At 41.3% G+C, this 23,819-nt stretch overlaps 1 protein-coding gene across 4 annotated transcripts in view; it reads right to left on the bottom strand.

Moving 5' to 3' along the window:
• Positions 1–23,819, bottom strand: part of SKIC3 (SKI3 subunit of superkiller complex) — a 55,621-nt gene that overhangs the window by 3,571 nt on the left and 28,231 nt on the right. For 3 of the 4 annotated variants that reach the window (XM_077347600.1, XM_077347601.1, XM_077347599.1), the window contains 15 exons: positions 23,554–23,628; positions 22,684–22,825; positions 21,264–21,357; positions 19,640–19,717; positions 17,645–17,766; positions 17,232–17,355; positions 15,310–15,531; positions 14,450–14,522; positions 13,079–13,132; positions 12,861–12,972; positions 7,970–8,098; positions 6,339–6,460; positions 5,593–5,751; positions 1,159–1,311; positions 140–270 (listed from right to left, as the gene is read on the bottom strand). In XM_077347600.1, coding sequence (XP_077203715.1) covers positions 140–270; positions 1,159–1,311; positions 5,593–5,751; positions 6,339–6,460; positions 7,970–8,098; positions 12,861–12,972; positions 13,079–13,132; positions 14,450–14,522; positions 15,310–15,531; positions 17,232–17,355; positions 17,645–17,766; positions 19,640–19,717; positions 21,264–21,357; positions 22,684–22,825; positions 23,554–23,628 — 1,790 coding nt within the window. The remainder of the gene's footprint in view (positions 1–139; positions 271–1,158; positions 1,312–5,592; positions 5,752–6,338; positions 6,461–7,969; positions 8,099–12,860; positions 12,973–13,078; positions 13,133–14,449; positions 14,523–15,309; positions 15,532–17,231; positions 17,356–17,644; positions 17,767–19,639; positions 19,718–21,263; positions 21,358–22,683; positions 22,826–23,553; positions 23,629–23,819) is intronic. The other variant, XM_077347602.1, reaches the window with a different exon arrangement.

A 23,819-nucleotide genomic window follows, 5' to 3' on the forward strand; every position in this document is an offset into this window, starting at 1 on the left:
TCTGTTTGACCAGAAAGGTGGGATATAAATTACCTAAGTTTCCTGAATTAGATGATTCTGGGATATGTTTCAATAGGTATATTTTCTTATGGTCCCATGCACAGATTATTCTCATATTACATGTAGAGCAGTAACAAACCTTGATCCCATTTTGCGACTGTACTGTAGAAGTGCTTGTAAAAGAATACCCACTGGACACAAGGAAAGTTTCAAGGCTTCTGTTGTGGCTTCTTGAACCAAAGATGGCCAGTGATCATTAGAAATACTAGCCTTCAACACAGAAACAACATTTAAATCACTGTATCACAATGGTTTCATTATGATCTAACATGACAAAAAGCATACCCATACTATTGTTGATTATTTTGAGCAAACAGCTTGGATTAATGTGGTACAAAATGAAAAAGCCAAGTCAACTTGCCTAGAATTCTGAAAGTCTACTTTCAGCATGCTATAGAGTATTTTAAAAACACACTTAATAAGGTAAAGGTAAAGGTATCCCCTGTGCAAGCACCGTCATGTCTGACCCTTGGGGTGACGCCCTCTAGCGTTTTCTTGGCAGACTCAATACGGGGTGGTTTGCCAGTGCCTTCCCCAGTCATTACCGTTTACCCCCCAGCAAGCTGGGTACTCATTTTACCGACCTCGGAAGGATGGAAGGTTGAGTCAACCTTGAGCCGGCTGCTGGGATTGAACTCCCAGCCTCATGGGCAAAGCTGTCAGACGGCTGCCTTACCACTCTGCGCCACAAAAGGCTCATACACACTTAATAGATGTGTATATTCTATGGAGAAATGATGACATTTTGTGTATTTGCATAATTCAATTCATACTCCAAAATGACAACTCTGTCTCAGACACTAGTGAGAAAAGACTCTTATTTGCCTCAACTTGAAAGATCAGAAAACTTCTATCTCTTTCCTCACAATTACGAGTGAGGTTTAAAAACGTTGGAAAGGCTTATATAGCTCACTAACACAATTATTTTCATAGCACATTTGCTATAAAAACTGCACAATTTGAGTGAGCAAAACATCTCTTGCATACATTTCCTTTGATTTAACTTATAATCATCAGAATGAGAAGAACTCTGTTCCATTTTAAACTGAGATTACTGCAATCAGTTCTCTAATCATTTAATAGCTTGAATTCTCCTACCATGCAGACTTCCAGGGCAAGTTTAGCAAGTCTTAGCAGACTGGAAAGCTTCCCACTCCAGTTGCCTTGCTGGGATGCCAGCTGCAGACTTTTTCGGTAACACATCTCTGCAGCTACCATCATTCCTTGAGACTGATACACTTGTGCCAGCCACTAAAGGGGGAAAAAGAAAAGGTACTTGTTTGGGCTTGCGTTTCATTTTAATTTGGGTCTTGTATACTCAGTTTTTAGTCTCAAATCCACTGAACATTCTTTTATAAAGACTGTCATGATTGCTCTAAATAATCAAGCATCTGCAGAAATGCCCCATTGTTCATTAGTTCAACAGAAGTCTCTTCAAGGGCATGTTTGGTGAAAGGGCAAGGAATCACCATTCAATTTGGATTTGCAGGCAATGCTGAGATTGAAAAAGTGCACAAAGTCACCGGGCAACTCCTACCTCATCCCTCTGAATAAGTCCTGCTTCTGATAAAGCAGGGCTTCTTGCACTCCTCTCTCATCACAGCTATCACACCCGCAAGGACAACTGTGCCAGTTGTTCTCACAGAGTATTTTGACTTGACGGACATTGCCCTGAGCCCTTGGGATGGACAACACAGAAAGTCAATAAATAAATCCCACCAAGATGCCATGGAAAATACTGGCACTTCATTGCCTGGCTCACATCCATTTCAAAATATGCCAGCAAGAGCTGATTATAGTACATCCTTTAAATCCTCATCACCTCTCACCAGACTCATCTGCACTTTCCTTTCTCAGGGTGGAGCCTCCTATACAACTGTTATTTCTTGTCTCCTCCTTCCAGGCATCTCTTATTTAAGCTACTGTGATTTCATTCTTGCCTCCGGATAAGGCAACCAGCCTTGGGAAGTAAACACTGAAATCACATCTCACTGATTCTGCTTGCGCAGGCTCCTCAGCACTTCCCAACATCCCCCTGCTATCTCCAGGCAACCTTCCTCTCAAGTACCAGGCAGCATTTAAGAGTCCTATAGCTGTTTGGTTTTTTACATGAATGCACTATGGAGGTGGTGGGCAGTATTCAGTTGCCCTTCTGTGTTAAAGAGCATGCATACAGTCCTGATGATATAGCTTATTTCAAGACAGGGCAGCTGCCTGGAACCAACATTGTGGCAGTTCTGTTTCTAATTGGGCAGTCGCTTGGATGCAGTTTTAATTCGTGAGCAACTGGGTGAGCAGCTAAATGAAAATCTGAATTTGTCTCAGTTTTGCTGCTACAACTGCATTTAACCTCCACGTTATGGCCGTTTATGCACTGGAGGTTTCATGCCAGGCTGCCAGCTGGAGTTTTAGTCATGGCAGGTTGCCCCACCTCTTCCTCCACCCACACAGGGGAGCATTTGGCCCAGTGCGCCTCATCTGCCCCCAATTTGTGCTCCTCTATGGGAGCTGGGGCAGTGAAGTTCCCAGTGCATAAACGGTGTATGTCTTTACACTAGCTACCTTTCCACACAGCTGGATGCTCTCACAAACCCATTTCACATCTGTTCCCTTTGCTGCTAGACTATCATGCCTGGAATGTCTCTTCCCTGCCCATCCCTGGAATATTCTCACACTGTTTGTCAAAATCCCCGCTTCAAAATATACTTTTGCTTTCCCTCCCAAACAAGCCTAGCCTAATTTCAACTGAACTGCTGTAGCCACCTGACTCTAACACTCTAATCAAGTCCAGTTCTCATCTTTTTCTCCATTTTTCATCTTGTCCAACTAAAATGCACCATAAGTTGCCAGTGGGGGACAAAATACAAAATGCTTTTCAAACCAGCACCTCCAGAAACAAAAGAAACCTGAGATTGTATGCTGTTGTCCCACACCAGCAGAAATGCCCCTCTCTTGGTAAAGGGGGAAGGGTTCCCCGATTCCCTTCACTGACATCAGCCCCTCATTTTCCCCTGGCCCATCCTATTTGTGAAGGTAATCAGAGTGCTCAGGGGGCTGCAGCAGCAGAAGAAAAGTCTTATATGAGCTGTCTACTGTTCGTGGTATGTTGGAAACAAGTCCTTTTGTATAAGGACAATTTGCTTCAAATTCCTACTATCATTTATAGACCAATAATCTCCATTGTCTTGCTGGGTACTTAATAGAATAGAGTTAGTTTTCCTACCAGGTTCTAAAGATGTTAACAAGGGACTCAAGTAGCTAAAGCTTATTTTACATCCAAGGATTTAAAAAAGAAAGAAAAGGACCAAGAGCTTGTAGAATTAGGCCAGATGCACTAGATGTGCCTACATCTATCACATCAAATTTGCTAAGCAGAGTTCTGTTACGTAATAAGGCTGCCTATCAATGATTAAACAGGAACAGTGGAATTTTGTCCTGCAATGGTTCTGTATACAGCTCTTTGCTGAATAGGGCCACTCTCCATTTATGGCTCAGTGAATGATACAATTTACTAGTAATAAAACTGGAAGATTTGCATTGAACAAAAACAAGTTGAAGGGCATGGAAACAAATAATACAAAAGATCCAGATTCATGCTCTGGTTAGCTTGAGCAATTGAAGCAGTGGCTTGGTGATTGGGCTGCTGATGTTTAAAACATTTCTATTTTACAGTAATGAAACAGCCACATTCCCTGAGAAAATTATCAAGTCAATTCATGTACACAAGAACATATCAAAAAGAGTATGCAAGATTCTAAGGGTGAACTAGAAGAGAAACCAATGTGCAAAATTGGTTATTTTAAAATATTTTAATTTTAAATATTTTAAAATATTTTAATTTTAAATATTTTTAAATATTTTTAATTTTAAATATTTTTAAATATTTAAATTTATCTAAAGGAAGCCATATCTATTTGTACTGAGGCATGATGTTTGTTGGCAGAAAGACACGTGGTCTGATGATAAAACTGAATCCAGCTGTGAAGTACATGGAGTGTACTTGCACTTGCACTTTCCCCATATACTGCAGTGAATAAGAAGAGTTTGGAAGCTTCAAAATGCTGCTCAGACAACAACTTCCTTTAGAGCTAATTGGAAACCACTGATTGACTTCTTGCAAGAAAGGAAAAAATGATTGCATGATATGCAGCCTTAGAGATTAGAGAAAATAAATGTGGAAATAATTTAAATTCAAATTCAAAGTGGTATAAATTGATAACTTTGAACCAGAGATTATTGTTTATGGCATGGTTGACGAAACAAAAAATCACTGTAATGAACTTGCTATGTCTGTTCTTTGTTCTTTTTTCTTCTTTTATGTCTTTATCTGTATTAAAATATTTTAAAGAAAACGCTGCTCAGACATGAGCCTCTTTGTTTGATGGCCCTGGACAAAATTGTCTTTCAGCTCCCGTGTCTAAACTGGAAACAGTGATATATGTCTCAGAATAAATAAGAAATGAGAAATGGAATACATCTTGAATGTTAAGATATAATATAAATACTAGTAGTAGTTGTTGTCATCATTGTAACAATAAGAATACTGTTGGAAAAAATCAAAAGGACAATTTTCATCTTCTCTCCCCCCTCCGACTGCATGCTGGGTCCTGCAACCCTGGGAATAAGATTTCCTGAGGTCAGAAAGGTCTGACAAGGGAGAAGGAACGTGGGAAAGATCTGCAGCCATCAGCACCTTTTGCTGATGGATTGCAGGATCCAACACCATGTGTGCTACTCTCAGCTCTTAGGGAGAAGAGAGCAACAAAACATAATAAATAAAACATTATTGCTCAGTGCCATAGGCAAGAAGTTGGTGCTTAAAATTAAATTAGTCCTGTTTACATTGCATCACAAAAAAGAAAGCAAGCATTTGTGGACCAGAGAGCTCAAACCTCAAATAGTCATAGCTGTAGGAATAGTCAATGACACAGAAAAAATGTCAACAGAGATGCTTATCTACTGCTTTTCTGCAAGTTTCACAGAAGTATGCATATATCTCTTTCAGAGACCTGCCTGTTTGTTTTCAAGATATTTTACGGTACATTACCATATTTCCTTCTTTTCAATACTAGACCCAACTATAAAATGCAGTGCATACTGGCATATTGTAATTTATCCATCTGGCTTGGCCATCTAAAATGTTTAGTAACCTTTTCCTTTCTGGTTTGCACTTTAGAAGCTGTGCATTTTGTTCACTACATTCTCCTTTGACCAACTGCAATATGGAGAACTTGTATTTATTTACTTAGTTTTTTTCACCCAGCCTATTCCTAGTGATAAGAGGAATGGTGAGGGAGAGGAGGTTAAACGGTTGAACAAGATGGTAGCCAAACCTCTTCCAGCTTTCACAGTTCTATAATTTAACATCTTTTCTTACAAGAGAAAAAAATCACAGTCTGCACAACTGATTACAGTTGAACTGGTTAAGTTAGCTCTCACACGAGAACTCAGCTCCCACATCACTAGCTGCTATCATTACATGATATGAGGCAGAGATATTCAGAATCATGAGTAAACAATAGTCGCACTTACATGCCAAGCTGTAACTGAAGTGGAGTTGGACATCACTGCTTTGCGAAGTTCTTCCAAGATGGCATCAGGAAGCTCTTTGTGAGACTGCAGAAGTGATTTACATTGGACTTGCCTTAAGAGCAAGTACAAAGTTGGTTGCTCGGGAACATTCTTTAATCCCTAAAGACAAAAATAATTAAGTTTGGTACAAGAGATGAGTGGAAATAAACTTATCAACACCTCATGACCCATGAGGTCCCTTCCAACTCTATGATTCTATGATTCTATAAGGCATATTTAACCCTGGTGACTCATATGTGCTGCAAGCCTCAGCTCATGATGATCTATGATTCATATCTCCAGAAATCTGATGGGGATGATGTATGACAAGCAGTCCTCGCTTATGTAGCATAACCAGTTATGGCCTGATTTCAGGAGTATTTGGAGAAGGGGAAAGGAACATGTACTTTCCAAGATGCTACTCACACTGAGCTTATAGAATTCTATTGGAAGGACAAGCCTCAAGCAGACAACAGAGCTGGTATATAGCAAAGTCAGTGGTAATTTTAATGCAGATCCTTTCTAATTGAGTAAGGTGGCTACATTCTTTTCGGCCCTAGCCCCAGCCTCATGGAATGGGTTTGATTGTTTTTGTATTATTGTTGTAAACCGCTGTGAGATCTTTGGAGAGCTGGAATATAGAATTCTAAAAATAAATAATAATGTAGAGAACTCATCTCATCACTGTATCCTGCCTACGACCGTACCTTTGTGCACAAAGCCTCCGCTTCCGACGTTCTCCCGGTCTCATTTAAGCCAGTAATAGCCTGGAAAAGGGACCATTCTTCAAGTGACTGTGCATGAGAGGCTGGAAAATTCTTTTCTTTTGCTGGAAAAGATGCAAAGTGCATTACCACTCAAATCAAAGTGCCAGTTCGTGAACAGACCTCAAAACCCTGACTAGAGATAAAGAAAGAGATGACAGATTACAATCTTTCTGTTCTTATAAAAATGTCTTTCATATATTCAGTTTAGCCTCCTGACAGCAGTGTTAGGCCCTGGGGACAGATGGCAGGAGCTCCTTTCTTCTGTCCAGCCGCAAGCTACCCAAGCCCTTCTTGGATTCCAAGCTAGCTTCTGCATCCTGCTGCAATAAGCAATGCAGGTAAAAAATGAGGAATAAACCCCGTTCAACCATGACTCTTGGCATGGTTATACAATTTTTTTTAAAAGGGAAATCCAAGGAGAGATGTTTTGGGGGATATTTTATTTTTCAATTGTGCTCACACTCAACTACCATGCATGCAGCACACAGTCATGATTAAAGATATTGGTCTATCAGCAAAATATCATGAATAACCAGCCAAGTGACTGATAAGAAACTATTGATCCTTACTGTTTGCTGGCATAGAAATAACAGAAATACCCTGCATGAACTTATGTGATAGTGATCTTTTCAACCAGTTTGTCTCTTGGCCGTGCTGAATTGCATTATGGCCAAGGGATGACTGGGCCACCACCATGTGTTCCTTAGAAAGCTGTGTCCCTGAAACAGTAGGCCTGTTCTAAATAAGCAGCAGAAGAAGGATACTGCAGGATTCAAGTGGGATATGCCTTTTTGGAATGCTCCCTCATGTTCAAATGCTGGAAGTTTTTTTTTTTAAAGAAACCCTAGCACACCAATAAGAAAGGGTTCAAGTTGGTCTGTTTTCTGCTGTGCTAATATTCTATTTGCATGGCCAGTGTTTTTATATAAGAGAAGCATTCAAAAGTATGATTTCCCCTTCTTCTCATCTTAATATCCCTGCAAGGGAAGATGAGGCCTTAAATGAAGAACTAAAGAGTGAAAATGTTGCTTAAGAGTTGAAGAAAAAGTAGTAGCAAAGTAGCAGAAACTACTTTTCCTTGTGATATTAGAAAGATGTGACAAGCATAAATATCCTCATCCCCATCCCTCATCAAACGTTGTAATCTTTAAGGGAAAAACTAGTTTCCCCCATATTTATTTAAAATACAATGTTTCCTAGCCTATGAGGTACCCCATGTATTGTCATTCACATTAATCATGTCAATAAGAATCATGTTTAAGGCCAAAAAGAAAATCTAAAGGTTTCCATTCAATGTCAGAAATTTGTAAAAGCAAATAACCTATCAAAATATCATATTGTATCTGAGGAAATATTATGCACCTGAAAGCTCATACCTTGAATAAAAAATTGTTGGTCTTATAGATGCCCCTGGATTCTAAATTTGTTTTGCTGCTTCAGACCAACATGGCTCCCCACTTGTATCTACCATAAAACAAAACATCCCCCAAAACAAAACAAAAAAGCAAAAAAAGCAACACACAAAACCCTCACCCCCCCAAAAAAAAATTATATAACACTCCCCATCTTACTTTTAGCTGAAATGGTGGCTACAAGCATCTTTTCCAAATTTGTCCTCTTGGGATGTGTATTATGCAGACATGCAATTGTATTTTCTGTGTGACATGCAGCCAGAAGTACTGCCCAAGCAAAAGGATCATCTGAAACAAATATGAAGCAGTTGCCTTTTCCAAGGGACATCAGCTACACAAATTGATATTGCTAGCGATGCACAGTGATTAGGCCACAAAACTTAATGGATAGACCCCCAAATGGCTGCGTACTCCAGACCGAAAAAGTAAAATGTTAATTCTTTAGAAAATACATTATATAATCAATTCAGTAGGAGAATAAGCACTACAGTGATTCTGAGTACAAGAACTGGATACATGCACAGCCTGAAAACTTGGCAAAAGCTGGTTTTTCACATCATCTCCACTGGGATTCACAAATACACAAAAGAAATTTCAGAGTCTCAGAGCTAGAGTTGTTCTTTTGCTATTAAGAACAGAGTTACTCATAAGCATTCTACCTCAATTTTCAAGCATCAGCATTTCAACTGTAATATAAATGCAGCACTGCAGAGCGAGGTAGGGACATCACTCAGAATTTAGATTTCAAGTTTTTATATCACACATTTACCCCAGGAGGCTAATGCCAGTTTCCACCATTGAAAAATGGAAAATAATAGATGAATACTGGTATGGTCAGAGCCTCTTGTGGCGCAGAGTGGTAAGACAGCCGTCTGAAAGCTTTGCCCATAAGGCTGGGAGTTCAATCCCAGCAGCCGGCTCAAGGTTGACTCAGCCTTCCATCCTTCCGAGGTCGGTAAAATGAGTACCCAGCTTGCTGGGGGGTAAACGGTCATGACTGGGGAAGGCACTGGCAAACCACCCCGTATTGAGTCTGCCATGAAAACGCTAGAGGGCGTCACCCCAAGGGTCAGACATGACTCGGTGCTTGCACAGGGGATACCTTTACTGGTATGGTTAACCCTTTTCTCCATTACCCTTGGGGACAAGAAACTTTCAGTCAGTCCAAATTTTTTTTGTTGAAAGACATTAAAAGCCAGGAAACTCAGTCAGTCACACACACACTTTCCCAAACTAATTCCACTCTCATATTTACATCCAATATCGACTTCAGTCACATTCTAGAGGAGGATCTAGCACTGCCCAATGGGCCCACTTCCCTCTCAATCAAGAGAGGTACAGGGCTGAGGATACATTTTTCCATTATATGCTTCTATACAACAGCCAGAAAGATATACACCTACAACAGCTCCCTTTTATAATAATCTATAGGAACAGTCTTTCATTATCTTGAGGCTCCTTCCTGAGCAACTTGAGAGCTTTCTAGGACTTTGCCTGCAACCTGCCCATTCTCTTCTTTGAGCCACGGATTGCCTTTCCAGCCAAATGCCTGTGGCTTCATTTACAGGATTGGTTCCCTTTGCTCATCTAACTTTTAGCTCAGGGACCGTTTATGCAATGGGAACTTCAGTGCCCCAGCTCTCATGCAGGAGCACAAATTGGAGGCGGATGAGGTGCCCCAGGTCAAGTATTCCCCCATGTGGGTGCAGGAAGAGGTGGGGCAACCTGCTATGACTAAAACTCCAGCCTGCAGCCTGGCATGAAACCTCCAGTGCATAAACGGTCAGGGAGACACCAAAAATATGGCTTTGGGGAAACTCAGATTATCTATCTATCCATCATCTATCCATCATCCATCCATCCAAAATCACATTCTAACCAATAGCTTCTTTACCAAGTTAAATGTTCACAGGAAGTTTTTTCAGGTACTGAAAGTATTGCCAGAGGGGTTCAATAACTCATCTACAATTCTCATTTGCTGCGTATAAGAAATGGGGGAAGATGGGAGAATTGCTTATGTTGCTAACAGCAACAACTGAGGTTCATTGTTCTGGCTTCTGTGCAGGCACACATTGGGACTGGGTGTACTGTGCTGTGCAGCAGTGGTCCCCAACCTTTTTATCACTGGGGACCACTCAACGCCAGGGACCACTCACTGGGGACCAGTCAACGCCTTTTACTGAGGCCTAGTGTGGGGGGGGTAGTTTACTCCTCTACTCTCAACCACTGCCCTAGCGCTCTCTGATTGCTATGGTAATGTTTAAACATCCCTTCAAAATAAGATACAGACACACCACAACAATGAAGTGTGTTGTAAAGGGCTGGGGGGGATGAAGCTACTGTGCAAGGACAGTCATGGAAAAGATTTGCCTTCCCACCAAAACAATCACAAGACCCAAAGAAGGGACACTACTCTTTCAGTTCTCTTTTTGCCACTGTGAAGAGAAGATCTTCACTGCTTTTCTGTGTTTTTTTCCATAACTCATTCTTGACAATGAGACTTCCTTCTCTCAAAAGAATTTTGTTTTTGTCATCAATAGTCATTCTAGTGAAGGGTAAGATTACCATTAAAGAAGAAATGTTTCTGGATTTCCATTATGTCATTATAGTTCAAAAGGTCTCTCCTCAAGCTTGTGCCAACTGTCACTTTAAAATGTTGTTGATAAATGTCCATTCTCTGTCCCTCACCTGCCTGGAGGTTCACTCAGCAGCCTGCTCTTTCTGTCACCAATTTCCCCTAGAGTAGTCTCACAAGAGTTCTTTTCCAAAGGGTTTTGTTGTGTACCAGCCTGAATAAAAGTGCCTTTCCCCCCTCCCTGGTGAAGTGTATAAGGTATCATCAGAAGTGTAATAAGCCTTTTATAGTTGGGATTTTTGGACCTCTTCAACTCCTGTAGTTTCAGAGAGTTGCTGAAATGGATGGAGTTTCCTATTCTTGTAGGCTGTGCACTGAGAAAGCAAATTATGCTTAAGGCCTACTGAGCTTCATTTTACCACACACTCTACTGGGACTGCCTTGATTCCAGGCTCAAAACAGATTCTCTGCTGAACTTGGCTCCTAGCTCCCTTGCTAATGCATGGTTCTGAAAGCTGATACAGCAGCCTTGACCCACCTCCTTGCTCCAGTCTCAGCATTGAAACTTAATCCTAGAGGGCTGTTGCAAACACAGGCAAGGCTACATTGCCCTCTCCATGGGGAATTCAGAAATTATCAGCAAGAATTGCTTTTGGAGGCAAGCCTGAGCAGTCTGCTTGTCCTCTGGGTTCCATGGCAGCCTTTGGAACTATCAGTGATGGTTTGTGGCTCCTTTCATGCTCCTGTTTTAAATGCCTTATCTCTCTGCAGGCAATTCTCCCGTTGGTTTCATGTAGGCCCACACTACCTTCTTCCTACCAGGGAATGGCACTGACTCTCCCCAGGATTCATAATCTGGGAGACAGCTCTTATTTCTTCTGGGTTCAGACTGCCTGGAGTCAGATTGATACAATTTGTAACTTAAGTCATAAGTGCATAGTAGTTAGAACATTGGGCTAGGATCTGGGAGACCTGGGTTCAAATGCCATTCTGGCTGAAAACTTGCATGTGACCTTAGGCAGTGGTCCCCAACCCGTGGGCCGCGACCCGGTGGCGGGCCGTGAAGGCCTTGGCGCCGGGCCACGGCTCCTTCTTCCCTCCCCCCCTCGAAGGGAGGGAAGAAGGAACCGCGGCCTGGCGCCAAGGCTTTCACTAAACCGACCGTGATGGGCGCTGCCATCTTGTTTCAGCTAGAATAGGGACTTGTCGGGGGGGGGGGGGGGGCGGAAGGTCCGCGAGTGGCGGCAGCATCAGCGTCTGTGGGGCTGAAGGAAAGGCCGGGCGCTGGAAGGAGTCCTTCCCTCGGCTTCTCCTCGTAGCTTCGCCCGATTGCGGCGTCCTCGCGGCGAGCGGGGCTAGCGGGCGGGAAGATGGCGGTGGAGCGTTACTCAGGAGATTAAGAAAGAACCAGAGAAGCCCATTAACCGGGAGAAGACCTGCCCTCTCTTACTAAGGGTCTTCACCACCAAATCGGCTTTGGCGGGCCGGAAGGGGGAGCCGCGGCCGCCGGCATGGCGGCGGCGCAAACGCGCGTGCACGGCAGTCCGCGCATGCGCGTTTGTGCTGGGGCTGCTGCGCGTGCACGGGCCCCCGGGCCGCCCTCTCGCCCCACTCCGGAGCAGCCGAAAGGTTGCGGACCGCTGACCTTAGGTACATCACATTCTTGTAACTGGACATCTCAAAAATCCTTTACATTCATTCATCTGTCCTCCATGGTGATTTAGTAACAATTCTCTGGTCTGCTGTCCTGTCTACTACTCACAGGTTTCCTATAATTCTTTTAATATCTATGTAACTATGTGGAATTAGAATCAAGAATCTGTGAGGTTGCCTGTCTTCCCATTAATTAGAGTATTCGGTTCAGCACTGCCCCAGGACAGAAAAAGGGTGCTATTTTGAATTATTCTTAAGTGTTAAGGGCACCTGAAAAGGTCTATGTTCAGGTCCTGGTCATTTAATTATGTGTCTTATAGCAGAATTCCAACATTCTCCTTTATTTGGGATGATGCCTTGGCTGTTTTACACAGCTACCAGGTTGGGCCATGTGAGGCTATTGTACTGTATCTCCAGCTTTGTTGATGGTTGATCTATTTCAGGGCAACCCTTTTATCCTACTGATTGAGTTTCCCTTTGCCTTTCCCAGTTTTTAGTCAGTCATAATTTCCCCAAGATTGTTAGCTTTTTTGGTTTCTGCAGCTGCAATTTCTGGCATTTTTTCATGTCTGCATATGACATCTTAACACAATTCAGTTTTTGGTGTATATTTCACCCTTTAACAGATGAAGAAGGTTCATCTCAACCCAACTCTCCAGGTTAGAAGCCACCACTCTTAACCACTACACCAAGCTGGCTCTTAGATGCCCAGATCTGCCTTTGGTCTTTCTGAGACAGAACTAATGTGCACCATTTTTGCTCTTTTCTGAAAGGGATCAACACAAACAATTTTTAATTCAGAATAATAATTTAAAAAATCACCAGGACAAAGGTGTGCTGCTTTCTGGATGTTCTTCAGTGCACTGTTCTTTTCATCTTCAGCTACATGATAGCCTAATGCCAACTGATTAACTGCTGTATTCAGCAAGGCTTTCTAAACATGGGAATACACAAAATACATGTACTTTAATTTATTCCTTTTTCTGATTAAAATTATTCTTTTAAATTCTCCAAGTCTTTTTGAAAAGAGTAATACTAACCTTTCCATGATTTAAACCAAGTATGTGAGCAACAGTTCCTGCCGTAGCCCCACCCTGCAAGACAAAATAGACTAGGCTAAAGGTTTTTAGTCTAGCATAATAATAAATGGTGAAATTTGCAGAGGTACAAGACAAGGCTTTGAGACAATGATATCATGAAGTTAAAAGCACAAAAACACACACATTAAAACCACATGAGCAGCTTCCCTAGGTGCAAATACAGCAGTTCAAACATTTTGGTACAGCTCTAACCTGTATTTTCATGATTTCCAAGACAAATTATGCCATTCTATGAGATATAGTGGTCCAAGTCAAAGAGAAAGAAAATTAGTTTGTCCCCCACAAAAGATCTGTTAAGATCTCATCAAGAAATTTGTTTCTGGCCTGTATGTTAAAAAGGCAGTACAGAATAAAACGTAGAACGCTGTTTCATTGGTTGTTACATGGAGTCAGGGCCATTATTTGTATATTTTATGTACTATGCAAGAGCCTCTTGTGGCACAGGGTGGTAAGGCAGCCGACATGCTGTCTGAAGCTCTGACCATGAGGCTGGGAGTTTGATCCCAGCAGCCGTCTCAAGGTTGACTCAGCCTTCCATCCTTCCGAGGTCAGTAGAATGAGTACCCAGCTTGCTGGGGGGTAAAATGGTAATGGCTGGGGAAGGGAATGGCAAACCACCCTGTAATGAGTCTGCCAAGAAAACGCTAGAGGGTGTCACCCCAAGGGTCAGACATGACTCGGTGCTTGCACAGGGGATACCTTTAACCTTTTATGTACTATGCAATTCATTTCCTGGAAACTGAAGAGATAACATTTATGCCCATTCAGCAAGCAGACTGTGATGAAGGTTGTTGTTGTTGTTATTATTATATAGACATAGACCAAGTGACTTATGGCGGTTTACAAAAAGTCCAGGTAAAAACCCATTAAACCCCCCATTAAAATGGATTATCACAACATCCACAACAACAATCAACAACAGCAAATATGGCAGAACCCTCAACACCCCCCACCCTTCTACGAGAGGGTGTCAAAATAGCATTCGTTGTTGACATCAGGGGAGCCCCGATTGCTCTTCCTGTACTAACCCAGCCTCAACCATAGACCTGGCGGAAGAGCTCTGTTTTGCAGGCCCTGCGGAAGACTGAAAGGTCCCACAGGGCCTGCAAGCTCACCCGGGGGATCATTCCACCAGGTCGGGCCAGGACCGAAAAAGGCCCTGGCCGAGGCCAGGCGTGCCTCTCTGGAGCTACTTGCCATAACAACTACCACTTGTACACATAAGTAACTGATTCTGGAAACTCATTTTAGTTTTACAATAAAGTAATGGTTTAAGAATACATAAATACATTTTAGAATTTGCATGTTCACCTTTGCATTTTTTGGTGTATACCGAGGTACCAGTCGGGACAGAAGGGACCACAGGCCAGGATCATCTGGGTTGCTAGAGGACAGAACAAAGTTGCACTCGTAACATTTTCCACAGTTGTAGGACCTTCATATGAACTGAAATTAACTCACCTACACTTCAAATAAGTGTTTTTAGGCTAGTTTTTCTTGTTAGTTTGGAGATCAGCCATTGTTGCGACTGTCCTAACAATAAGCATATAGGTTACCCAATACCTATGAAGTTTTAGAGTTTCCCCCCACAACCTTAGCTGTGCATTAATGAGGAAAATAGCAACACAAGAGTGCTTTGGAATATCTGTTTGTAAAGTAATTCATTCCACAAGCATCTGGTGTCTTTGAAGTTCATCCAGTCATTAATAATAGATAGGAGATGTTCACTTGCCCCAGTCTTCTAGACTTAGTAAAAAAAAAAAAACCTTGGCCACTTTTACCAAGGCAGAGGACTGCAGCAATATCTATACATATTCAGAAGAAAAGGTTCACTTTTAAACACAGTCCATACAAAGAGTTGTGCAAAGATACATGCCTCAATCCAATTCAGCTATGCAGTTCAAGAAATGGTTTTAGTAGGATTACCAGCTCTGGATTGGGGAGGAACCTCAGCAGAGTATAATGTGATAGAGTCCACCCTCCAAAGCAGCCATTTTCTCAGGGGAACTGATCTTGGTCATTTGGAGACCGAGTGTAATTGCAGGAAATCTCCTGATTAGCAACCCTGATTATCTCACAGGATTCTTATAATGCTGAATTACCACCGTGACTTACTTTTAATATACAAATGTAACAAGCACCATTTATTTTACAAACCTCAGTTTATGTACCTGTGAATAGCTTTAGAAACTTGTCTTTGGACTGCCAGGTTTCTTCCTTGCAATGCATAAACGGCAGATGTAAGAAGGCACTTCTCATAAACATTATCTTTTCTTTCTCTGTGTTTTAGTAATTCTTTAAGTGCTGCTGTTGCGAGTGTAGCATCCTGTTTTATCAACCCTAAAGTACACAAAGCTTGCAGACTTTCCATATTAGGTTCCTGTAGTACAGAACTGTAAGTGAAACACAGATAGTTATTCAATGCCCAATTATCTTCAAGTATAATTCAAAGTGTCTGTGATGCAGCAGTTCTGCCATCCAAAGAATAAATTATGGTTCTGTTAAGAAGGATACCCTCTGTCCATCAATCTCCAATTCTGATATTTATTTATTACATTTTTATACTGCCCTCCCTTGTGGCTCAGGATGGTTCACTGAGAACATGAATCCAATATGACAGATTCTGCAAATCAAAATCTGTAACTGCCTCCACTGAACATTTAATCATTAGCTATTTAAACCTTTTGATATTTGACCGTAACCCAATAGATTGGTCTATATATCTATCTCTACCTCTCTCTATACACACACACACACACATATATATACACACATACCCACATATACATATACATAACATACATACATATATACTAGCAAGAAAGCCCATTGCAAGCAGGAATGAAATGGGCGCTAGGACCCAGGGGACACCAGAAGGTACAGGTCACTCTCTCTGTCTTTCTCCCTCTCACTGCCTGTCTCTCAGTGTGCCTTGCAGCAGGAGGCAGAGCAGGTAATTAGGACTAGTTCTTAGGAGGGACGGAGGGCTCGTGTGAAGTTTGGGGCAGCTGTCAGCAGCTTGGGGCAGCTCTCTCTGTGTCTCTCTCTGCCTTCCTTGCAGCAGGAGTGACAGGAGGGAACGAGGGCTCGTGTTCGGTCTGGTAGGGCTCTGTGCATCTCTCTCAGTCTCTGGCATGTCTGAGAGGAATGTGGCTAGCGTTCAGGGAGGGAGGGAGCCTGCAGGGGCAGTGCCAATCACCCTGATTGGCCCTATTCCAGCTTGGACAGCCAGACACGTTCCACCCCCCAGGCTGTTTCACAAATATATAGAGGAATCATGGATAAGGTTACCCACATACACACACACACACATATATAAAGAGACAGACAGACAAAGATATATAATTATTTCCTTGATTATGTTTCCCCCTGGAATTAAATCTAAACAAATAGTGACCATATATACTAAGTTTGTTATTCCAGTTTGGTCCTTCCAGCTGTTAAACATCTTTATTATGCTGTATGCTAATTTGCTGTTCACCCTCTATGTCAGGCTTTCTCAACCAGGGTTTGTGAAACCCTGGGGTTTCTTGACAGCCCTGGAAGGGTTCCACAAATGACCGGGAGTTAATTAATTTTTAATATATTTTAAAATTTGTTAAATGTTTATTGGGTGATATCCAAGAATATTTTTAAAGCAATCAGAACTTTTAAAAAAAGAACAAACATTAAAATATCATAGGATGGAATGAAGACTGTGAAATGAGATAGCCATAGGCATTAATAGATTCCACAGAACAAATGTAAAATCATATTGCACCCCAAAGTTAATGAAACCCGTGGGCATGAATTTGCTGGTTGTTCCGGGTGCCCGGGACATTCACCTGGCTTTGACCAAGGCCTTTTTGGTCCTGGCCCCAATCTGGTGGAATGAGCTACCAGAAAAGTTGAGTGCCCTGACAGAGCTATCTAGCTCCCCCAAACTAAAGCATTGCAAATGCGATGAAGTATCTTAGAAAACCAAGTACCTGCATGCACTGGTGGTTTACACAATATTTTAAAACTATTAAAAAGATTTTATGTACCCAGCTGCAAAAAGATTAAAAAGTACTTTAAGCATTGCCTTAGAAAACCACCGTTAACTATTACGTACCACTTAAACAAGAGGGTCTTTGCAGCATCCACCTGATTCTGCTTGTATGCCATTATTGCAAGAGCTGTTAGGATACATGCTTTATCTTGCGCGCAGTCAGCAAGAGAGAGGGCTTTTTCATAAGCTAGTAAAACAAGAATAGAATAAGAATTCAAAAGAAGAAATGAGTGTTTGTAGCCAAAGATTGTCTGCTTTTGTGAATCCCTGCTCAGTATCTTTCATTTGAATAAATGGGCATGAAGCATATGCATATTGAGCAGAAATTTAAAGCATAATGAAGTACTAACAACAATTCATTTGTCCCAATCGTTGCATGTTGTATGAATCCAGAATTATTTTCTTTGATTAAGTCTGTGGAGGGAAATCTGGCTGATGTGACTGCAAGTTAATACACAGTCCTCTGAAATACTTACCGTCTTGGCTTTCTTGAAAAAGACCTTTCTTGAAGTACACTTGAGCGATCCCAACAATGTCATCAAATTCTGTGAGAAGAGTTGACAAATAAGCCTGGATGGCATCGCAATGACCTAGGGCACTTGCAAGGAGGAAAGGACAAAATCCAATGAAACAGGCGAAATAATTCAACTTCACGTGCATTTCAAGCCATAGAGTATGTTCCTAATTACACTCTGTAAGCTCCTAATTAAGCAATGCACCTTTTAGGTAATTAAAAGGTCCATAAATAGTCAGTTTGCTATTGTTTTCAATAAGCACTCTGTGGTGCCTGCTAACTACCATCATTCCATAGTTCATACGAAGCGAAACTGCAGCGGCAAGAGCATGACTTTATTTATGGTAAGAACTTATCCCCAGAAATACTGCAAAATTTGGTTCATCAGTCCTGTTTTTTAAACCACTTTAGAACATAGGACAGCAAAGTTTTCTCCCTATCTCATTATATCTTCACAACCATGCTGCAAAGCAGGTTGGCCTGAGAGTGGTCTGAAAATCAGCTAGGTCTCCCCAATCATAGCTCAATACTAACTTTGATACCAACAAAGCTTAACAGATTCATTCTAAGGATTGTATTATATTTCTGTTTTTCAGTCACTTTGAAGTATCATTTAAGATGCTGTCTTTGATTTAGGGATTACTCTTAACCTTAACATTTATTTCAAAAATAGGTAATGTTTGATATGTGGCCATCATCTAGCAGATTTAAAAGCCACGTTTTGCAACTATGACATACACTGAATTAAGGTTTAAAATGTAGTTACTTATGGACTCACATTTACAAAACAGTCATAACTGTCATCCAAAAATTTATTTATTTATTTATTTTTCAATTTATATACCGCCACTCCCTAGATGGTCTCGTGGCACTTAACATAGTAAAACATTAAACTACAAAAAACCCCAATAAAATCCCCCCAATTTACAACAACAACCGCAAGGCAGCAGTGGTAACATCCTCTCTACCCAATCCTGTCCCACCCTGTTCAGCCAGAGGCCAAGTTCACTTCCAGAGAGAGAATTTAAATTTTGCACAAAACTTCTGCACAAAAGTTGGGATCCTAAAGAACTTTTTAAATCTGCTCTACTTGTGCACAGATGTCTACAGCAGTGGTCCCCAACCTTTCTTAGGTCAGGGACCGCCTCCGGGGGTGAGGGGAGAGCCAACGGCCCAGGCGCCGCGCACGCACAGTTGCCACACATGCACATGTTCGCTACCAGGGGGCGCATGCGTTTTCAGGTGTGTTTTCGCCACCAAGTTGCCGCGCATGCGCGTTTGTGTTGCTGGCATGTCAGTGGCCACGCCTGCCTCTTCCCCCCCCTCTCGCAGCGAGAAGCTAGCTGGGCCTGGCGAGCTTCTCGCTGTGGGGGGGGGAGGCAGGCGCGGCTGTCGGCAGCCCAGTACCGGGCCATGGACCGTGGGTTGATGACCCCCGGTCTACAGCATAGCTATATGTGGTATCAAAGATACAGAAATAGATCAGAACTGCAAAAGCATGGGTTGAAATCCTACCTTGCCCTCTCTTTCCCACCCAACGAGACATCACATGGCAAATTGCTTTTGAAACTGAATTTACAAAACTTATTTGGATTGTGACATTCAGAATGGGGGATCAAAAAATAAAAAATGTTCTCCAAGACCTTAGGCATACCTCAAATAGTTTAGGGTTTGTGTTGGCTATTAATTCCATAATAGATTTCAAATGTTTATACAGCAAAAGAAGTGGTAAGATAAGCCTTCAAAACAAGTAGCTATTTGCTATTATTTACCGTGAGACAATGCACTGTCTGCTTATATAGTGGGAAAAGGCAAAAAAAATTGCAAGAATTAAAGTAGTGCTAATTGATTGCTCCTTTGTTGTAAATTTAATAGAGGTGTAAACAAAGACATATTCTAGAAATGTCATAACATTTTAAATAAAGATTAAAATGACTCATTTAATAAGTACACTTACCACAGTGATCTACCATAATTCCTCATTGCTATATTGTACTTATCCTTATCTTCAGAATTCTTCAGCAATAGAACTGCTCTGAAAAAGGGAAACATGAGAAATAAGAACTCATAACAGCTCAGTGGCAGTTCCATAAAATATGTCTGCACACATTTCTCTGAGAATTGGCCATCCCAGTTATGAGCACTAGGGGTTGAGTTTTGAATTTGAGGACACATGCAATTTTGCTGCATTTTTGCCTTCCTTAAACTGAAGCCATTTCCAGCTTGTCACTTGCATGTTTTGACTTAGCATTTTGTGCTGGAGACTGATAAGACAATATATATGAGGTTATTTTGATTTCTTTCTTCCTGTCTTGACATGTGAGCTAAGAGCCTGAGAAGACTGAGAAAACTGCTGCTTTACATAATAAAAACAGACTTTGTTTGAGTTTTATTTATGGAGCTAAAATATAAGGTAAAGGTAAAGGTATCCCCTGTGCAAGCACCGAGTCATGTCTGACCCTTGGGGTGACGCCCTGTAGTGTTTTCATGGCAGACTCAATATAGGGTGGTTTGCCAGTGCCTTCCCCAGTCATTACTGTTTACCCCCCAGCAAGTTGGGTACTCATTTTACTGACCTCGGAAGGATGGAAGGCTGAGTCAACCTTGAGCCGGCTGCTGGGATTGAACTCCCAGCCTCATGGGCAAAGCTTTCAGATGGCTGCCTTAGGGAAGGCGGGATGGGGAGGCGACTGTAAGCCGCTTTGAGCCTCCTTTGGGTAGGGAAAAGCGGCATATAAGAACTAACTCTTCTTCTTCTTCTTCTTCTTACCACTCTGCGCCACAAGAGGCTAAAATATATAAAAGTATAAAAACAGCAAGGAGTGACACAAGTCACACATATATAAGTTATGTTTAGGACATAGCTAACTTATATATGTGTGACTTGTGTCACTCCTTGCTGTTTTTATTGTTTTTTATACTTTTATATATTTGAGCTGCAGAAATAAAAGTCAAACGAAATATGTTTTTATTATATAAAGTAGCAGTTTTCTCAGCCTTCTCAGGCTCTCAACTCCATTTCAAGTTGGGTTTTTCCTCCCCTTTGTTTTTTGTTTGACGTAAAAGCGGCCTTGAGCTTTCGATATATTGTTAAATAAGAAGTATACTACCGAAGGAGAATATGTAGCTTTCACAAACCAGAAGAGATAGAATACAGTTAAATGAGATTTTTTTCTCACTCTTCGTAATATACTCTTTTTATACACAGCAGCTTGCCTAAGGTTCTGCACCTAACAAAAACCAACAGAAGTCTGTTTGATAAAAATTGATTGGGTTTCAGACATCTACTAATCTGATAAAACTTACGCTACAATATAAAATTATTAAATGAAGGTGCCACAACACTCCCATAACAACACTACTGTGGAATTTATTGTTCTTCCATCAACTTACCTAGTATGCCAATATTTAATTACAGACATTTAAAAATTATTCTGCAACTGTTTTAGTAGTATGTTCTATAGTAGATCAAACCAATAAAATATTTTAAATTAATGTCAATTGCTGGCAGTATTTATGTAACAGTAAGAAGATAAATAATCAGCTGGGATTACATTTACAATCGGATTAATGTAAATTACCTTTGGTATGCATCTGCTGCCTGTTTTTTCAATTGGAGATATTCATTTAAATAACCAAGCATTGTGAAGGCACATGCATCATTCTGAATTCTTTCTGCAAGAAAGCACACCACACATAAAGCAGTGGGGAAAACCCATAATGCCCCTCTGTTCTCTACATAGGGCAAATGGGTCAAACCAAAGGATCAATGGACACAGGTCTAACATCAAAAACCACAAAACTGAAAAACCTGTAGGGTAACACTTCAATCTTCCAGGACATTCAACAAGGGACCTGAAAGTAGCTGTTTTATTGCAAAGGAACTTCAAGAACAGGCTAGAAAGGGAGATTGCAGAAATTCAAGTTATTACAACACTCAAAACAATGACATACCCTGGACTCAACAAGGTCATAGGTTTTTTATCTCACTATGAATGCTAACCTTGTTTAACTTGTGTATCCAGGTTCCTCACAATTTATTTTAATTGGGACTATGCGACTGTTAGTAATATATAATGTAATTTTGAATTGGACTCTAAAGTTTACACCTTGAATAAATCTTTCTTGGTCTTAAAGGTGCCACTGGACTCTGATTTGGCTTTGTTGTGCTGCTTCAGATCAACATGGCTACCCACTTAAATCCATATAGCTCTATCAGTGGGTTCTAGGTTACCATTTATAGGTGTATTCTGTATCAGTTGCAATTGCACCTGTATCTGAAATTACTGTGAAGCATTCGACATAACCAAAAAAATGCTATGGAATTCGTTAACTGAATCTGGAAGATATTTCAAGAATAGACCTTTGAAACTTTGAATGTGTCCATCACACCATTAACATCTATGCTCTGATATTTTGGACCTAATTTGGGGGCATACTTGTTTCAAAGATTGGCTATTGCTATTTTAGACTGCAAGAACATAAGAAACCCCTGGATCAGATCACAGGTCCTCCTAGTCTACGTTTCCCTTTCCAAATAGCGGGCTGCTGGCTATGTCTGGAAGCCTTTAAGAAAAGCATGAATGCAGCACCTTCCCCTTTTGCCTGTCCTTAGTACATGATAGTCATAAGTATGCTGTTCTAAACAGGGAGGGGTCCACTAATAGCCATTGACAGATCTATCCCCTATGAGTCTGCCTAACTCTTTTAAGGCCATCAAAGAGAATGCACATCACGACATCTAGTAGAAGCGAACAATGAAACTGCACTTTGCCTCTGTTTTGAATATACAGTTGATCAATTTCTTGGACAATTCTGAATACTAGTACTAATAGAGGGAAAAAACACACCCTTAGATCAAGTTCACGTCTTTATGAATGTATATGCTGCTCCCTTTCATAATCCCGAGAGACTAAATTCTCTGTATTCATGAGAATGTAAATAAAATGTACAGAGCAGTTATGAAAAACAACAGAAGTACCTAGAATTGTAGTAGGTTACCTGTGTATTTAGTCAGAGCAACTTGTGCTGCAGCAATTGCGTCCATCTGAAGAATATTGTATCTATACAATTCAGTGTTTCTATTGGTTTTATCTTGCAGGGTTGAGCACACCCAATGAGCATAGCCTTTCGCCCCTTCAGTCTGATTGAAAAGAAAAATACATAACTTAGAAAATCTTTGAAGTTTTAAACTTTAGTGGAAGCGTATGGCTCTCCTGAGAGCCTCTTGTGGCGCAGAGTGGTAAGGCAGCGACATGCTGTCTGAATCTGTCTGCCCGTGAGGTTGGGAGTTCAATCCCAGCAGCCGGCTCAAGGTCGACTCAGCCTTCCATCCTTCCGAGGTCGGTGAAATGAGTACCCAGCTTGCTGCTGGGGGGTAAACGGTCATGACTGGGGAAGGCACTGGCAAACCACCCCGTATTGAGTCTGCCAAGAAAACGCTAGAGGGCGTCACCCCAAGGGTCAGACATGACCCGGTGCTTGCACAGGGGATACCTTTACCTTTACCTATGGCTCTCCTGATTAGGAGTGGTAGAGTATATATACAACATATTTGAATCAATACTGTCTTTTGCTACAGTTAAAAAATACCTTCAACCCTTATTTTGTTTTCCACTTTTGCAAAAGTTTTGTAACAATGGCTCCTGAAAGAAGGACCCAGGACCAACAGCTACTTGTTAAAAACACTAGCATTTTGTTTAACTGATTATTCGGATTTCATCTATATAGCCCCCTAGTCTGATTTGACAAATTACAGCAGTCATATTTTACTTTAGAAGATCCATATATAATTTATAAGCTGACAATGAAAACATGGGACTTTGGGGGCCATATCCAACTGGCAGCATAACAATAGTGTTGAGGGCTTACATGCATCCTGAGTTCAGTGGTGTGCCTGAAGAGGTCCATAGTTTCATAGCTGCCGACTGTTTCTGCAATTAGAGCCTGTTAAAAAAGCAAAGCATAAAAACAAAGCTCCTTGATTTGTGATGCACCTTAAAGGTGGCCACTGCCAAGTTACTATGTGCCGTTTAGGCACCAACAATTCAAATATGTCAAAGTTGAGCTTCAACACCAATTAGTATCCAGAGAGCCAACAAAAGACACACACACTGATACTTTGAGCAGTCAGAATT

Source organism: Paroedura picta, chromosome 7, assembly GCF_049243985.1.
Source record: "Paroedura picta isolate Pp20150507F chromosome 7, Ppicta_v3.0, whole genome shotgun sequence".
Classification (NCBI taxonomy): Eukaryota; Metazoa; Chordata; class Lepidosauria; order Squamata; family Gekkonidae; genus Paroedura; species Paroedura picta.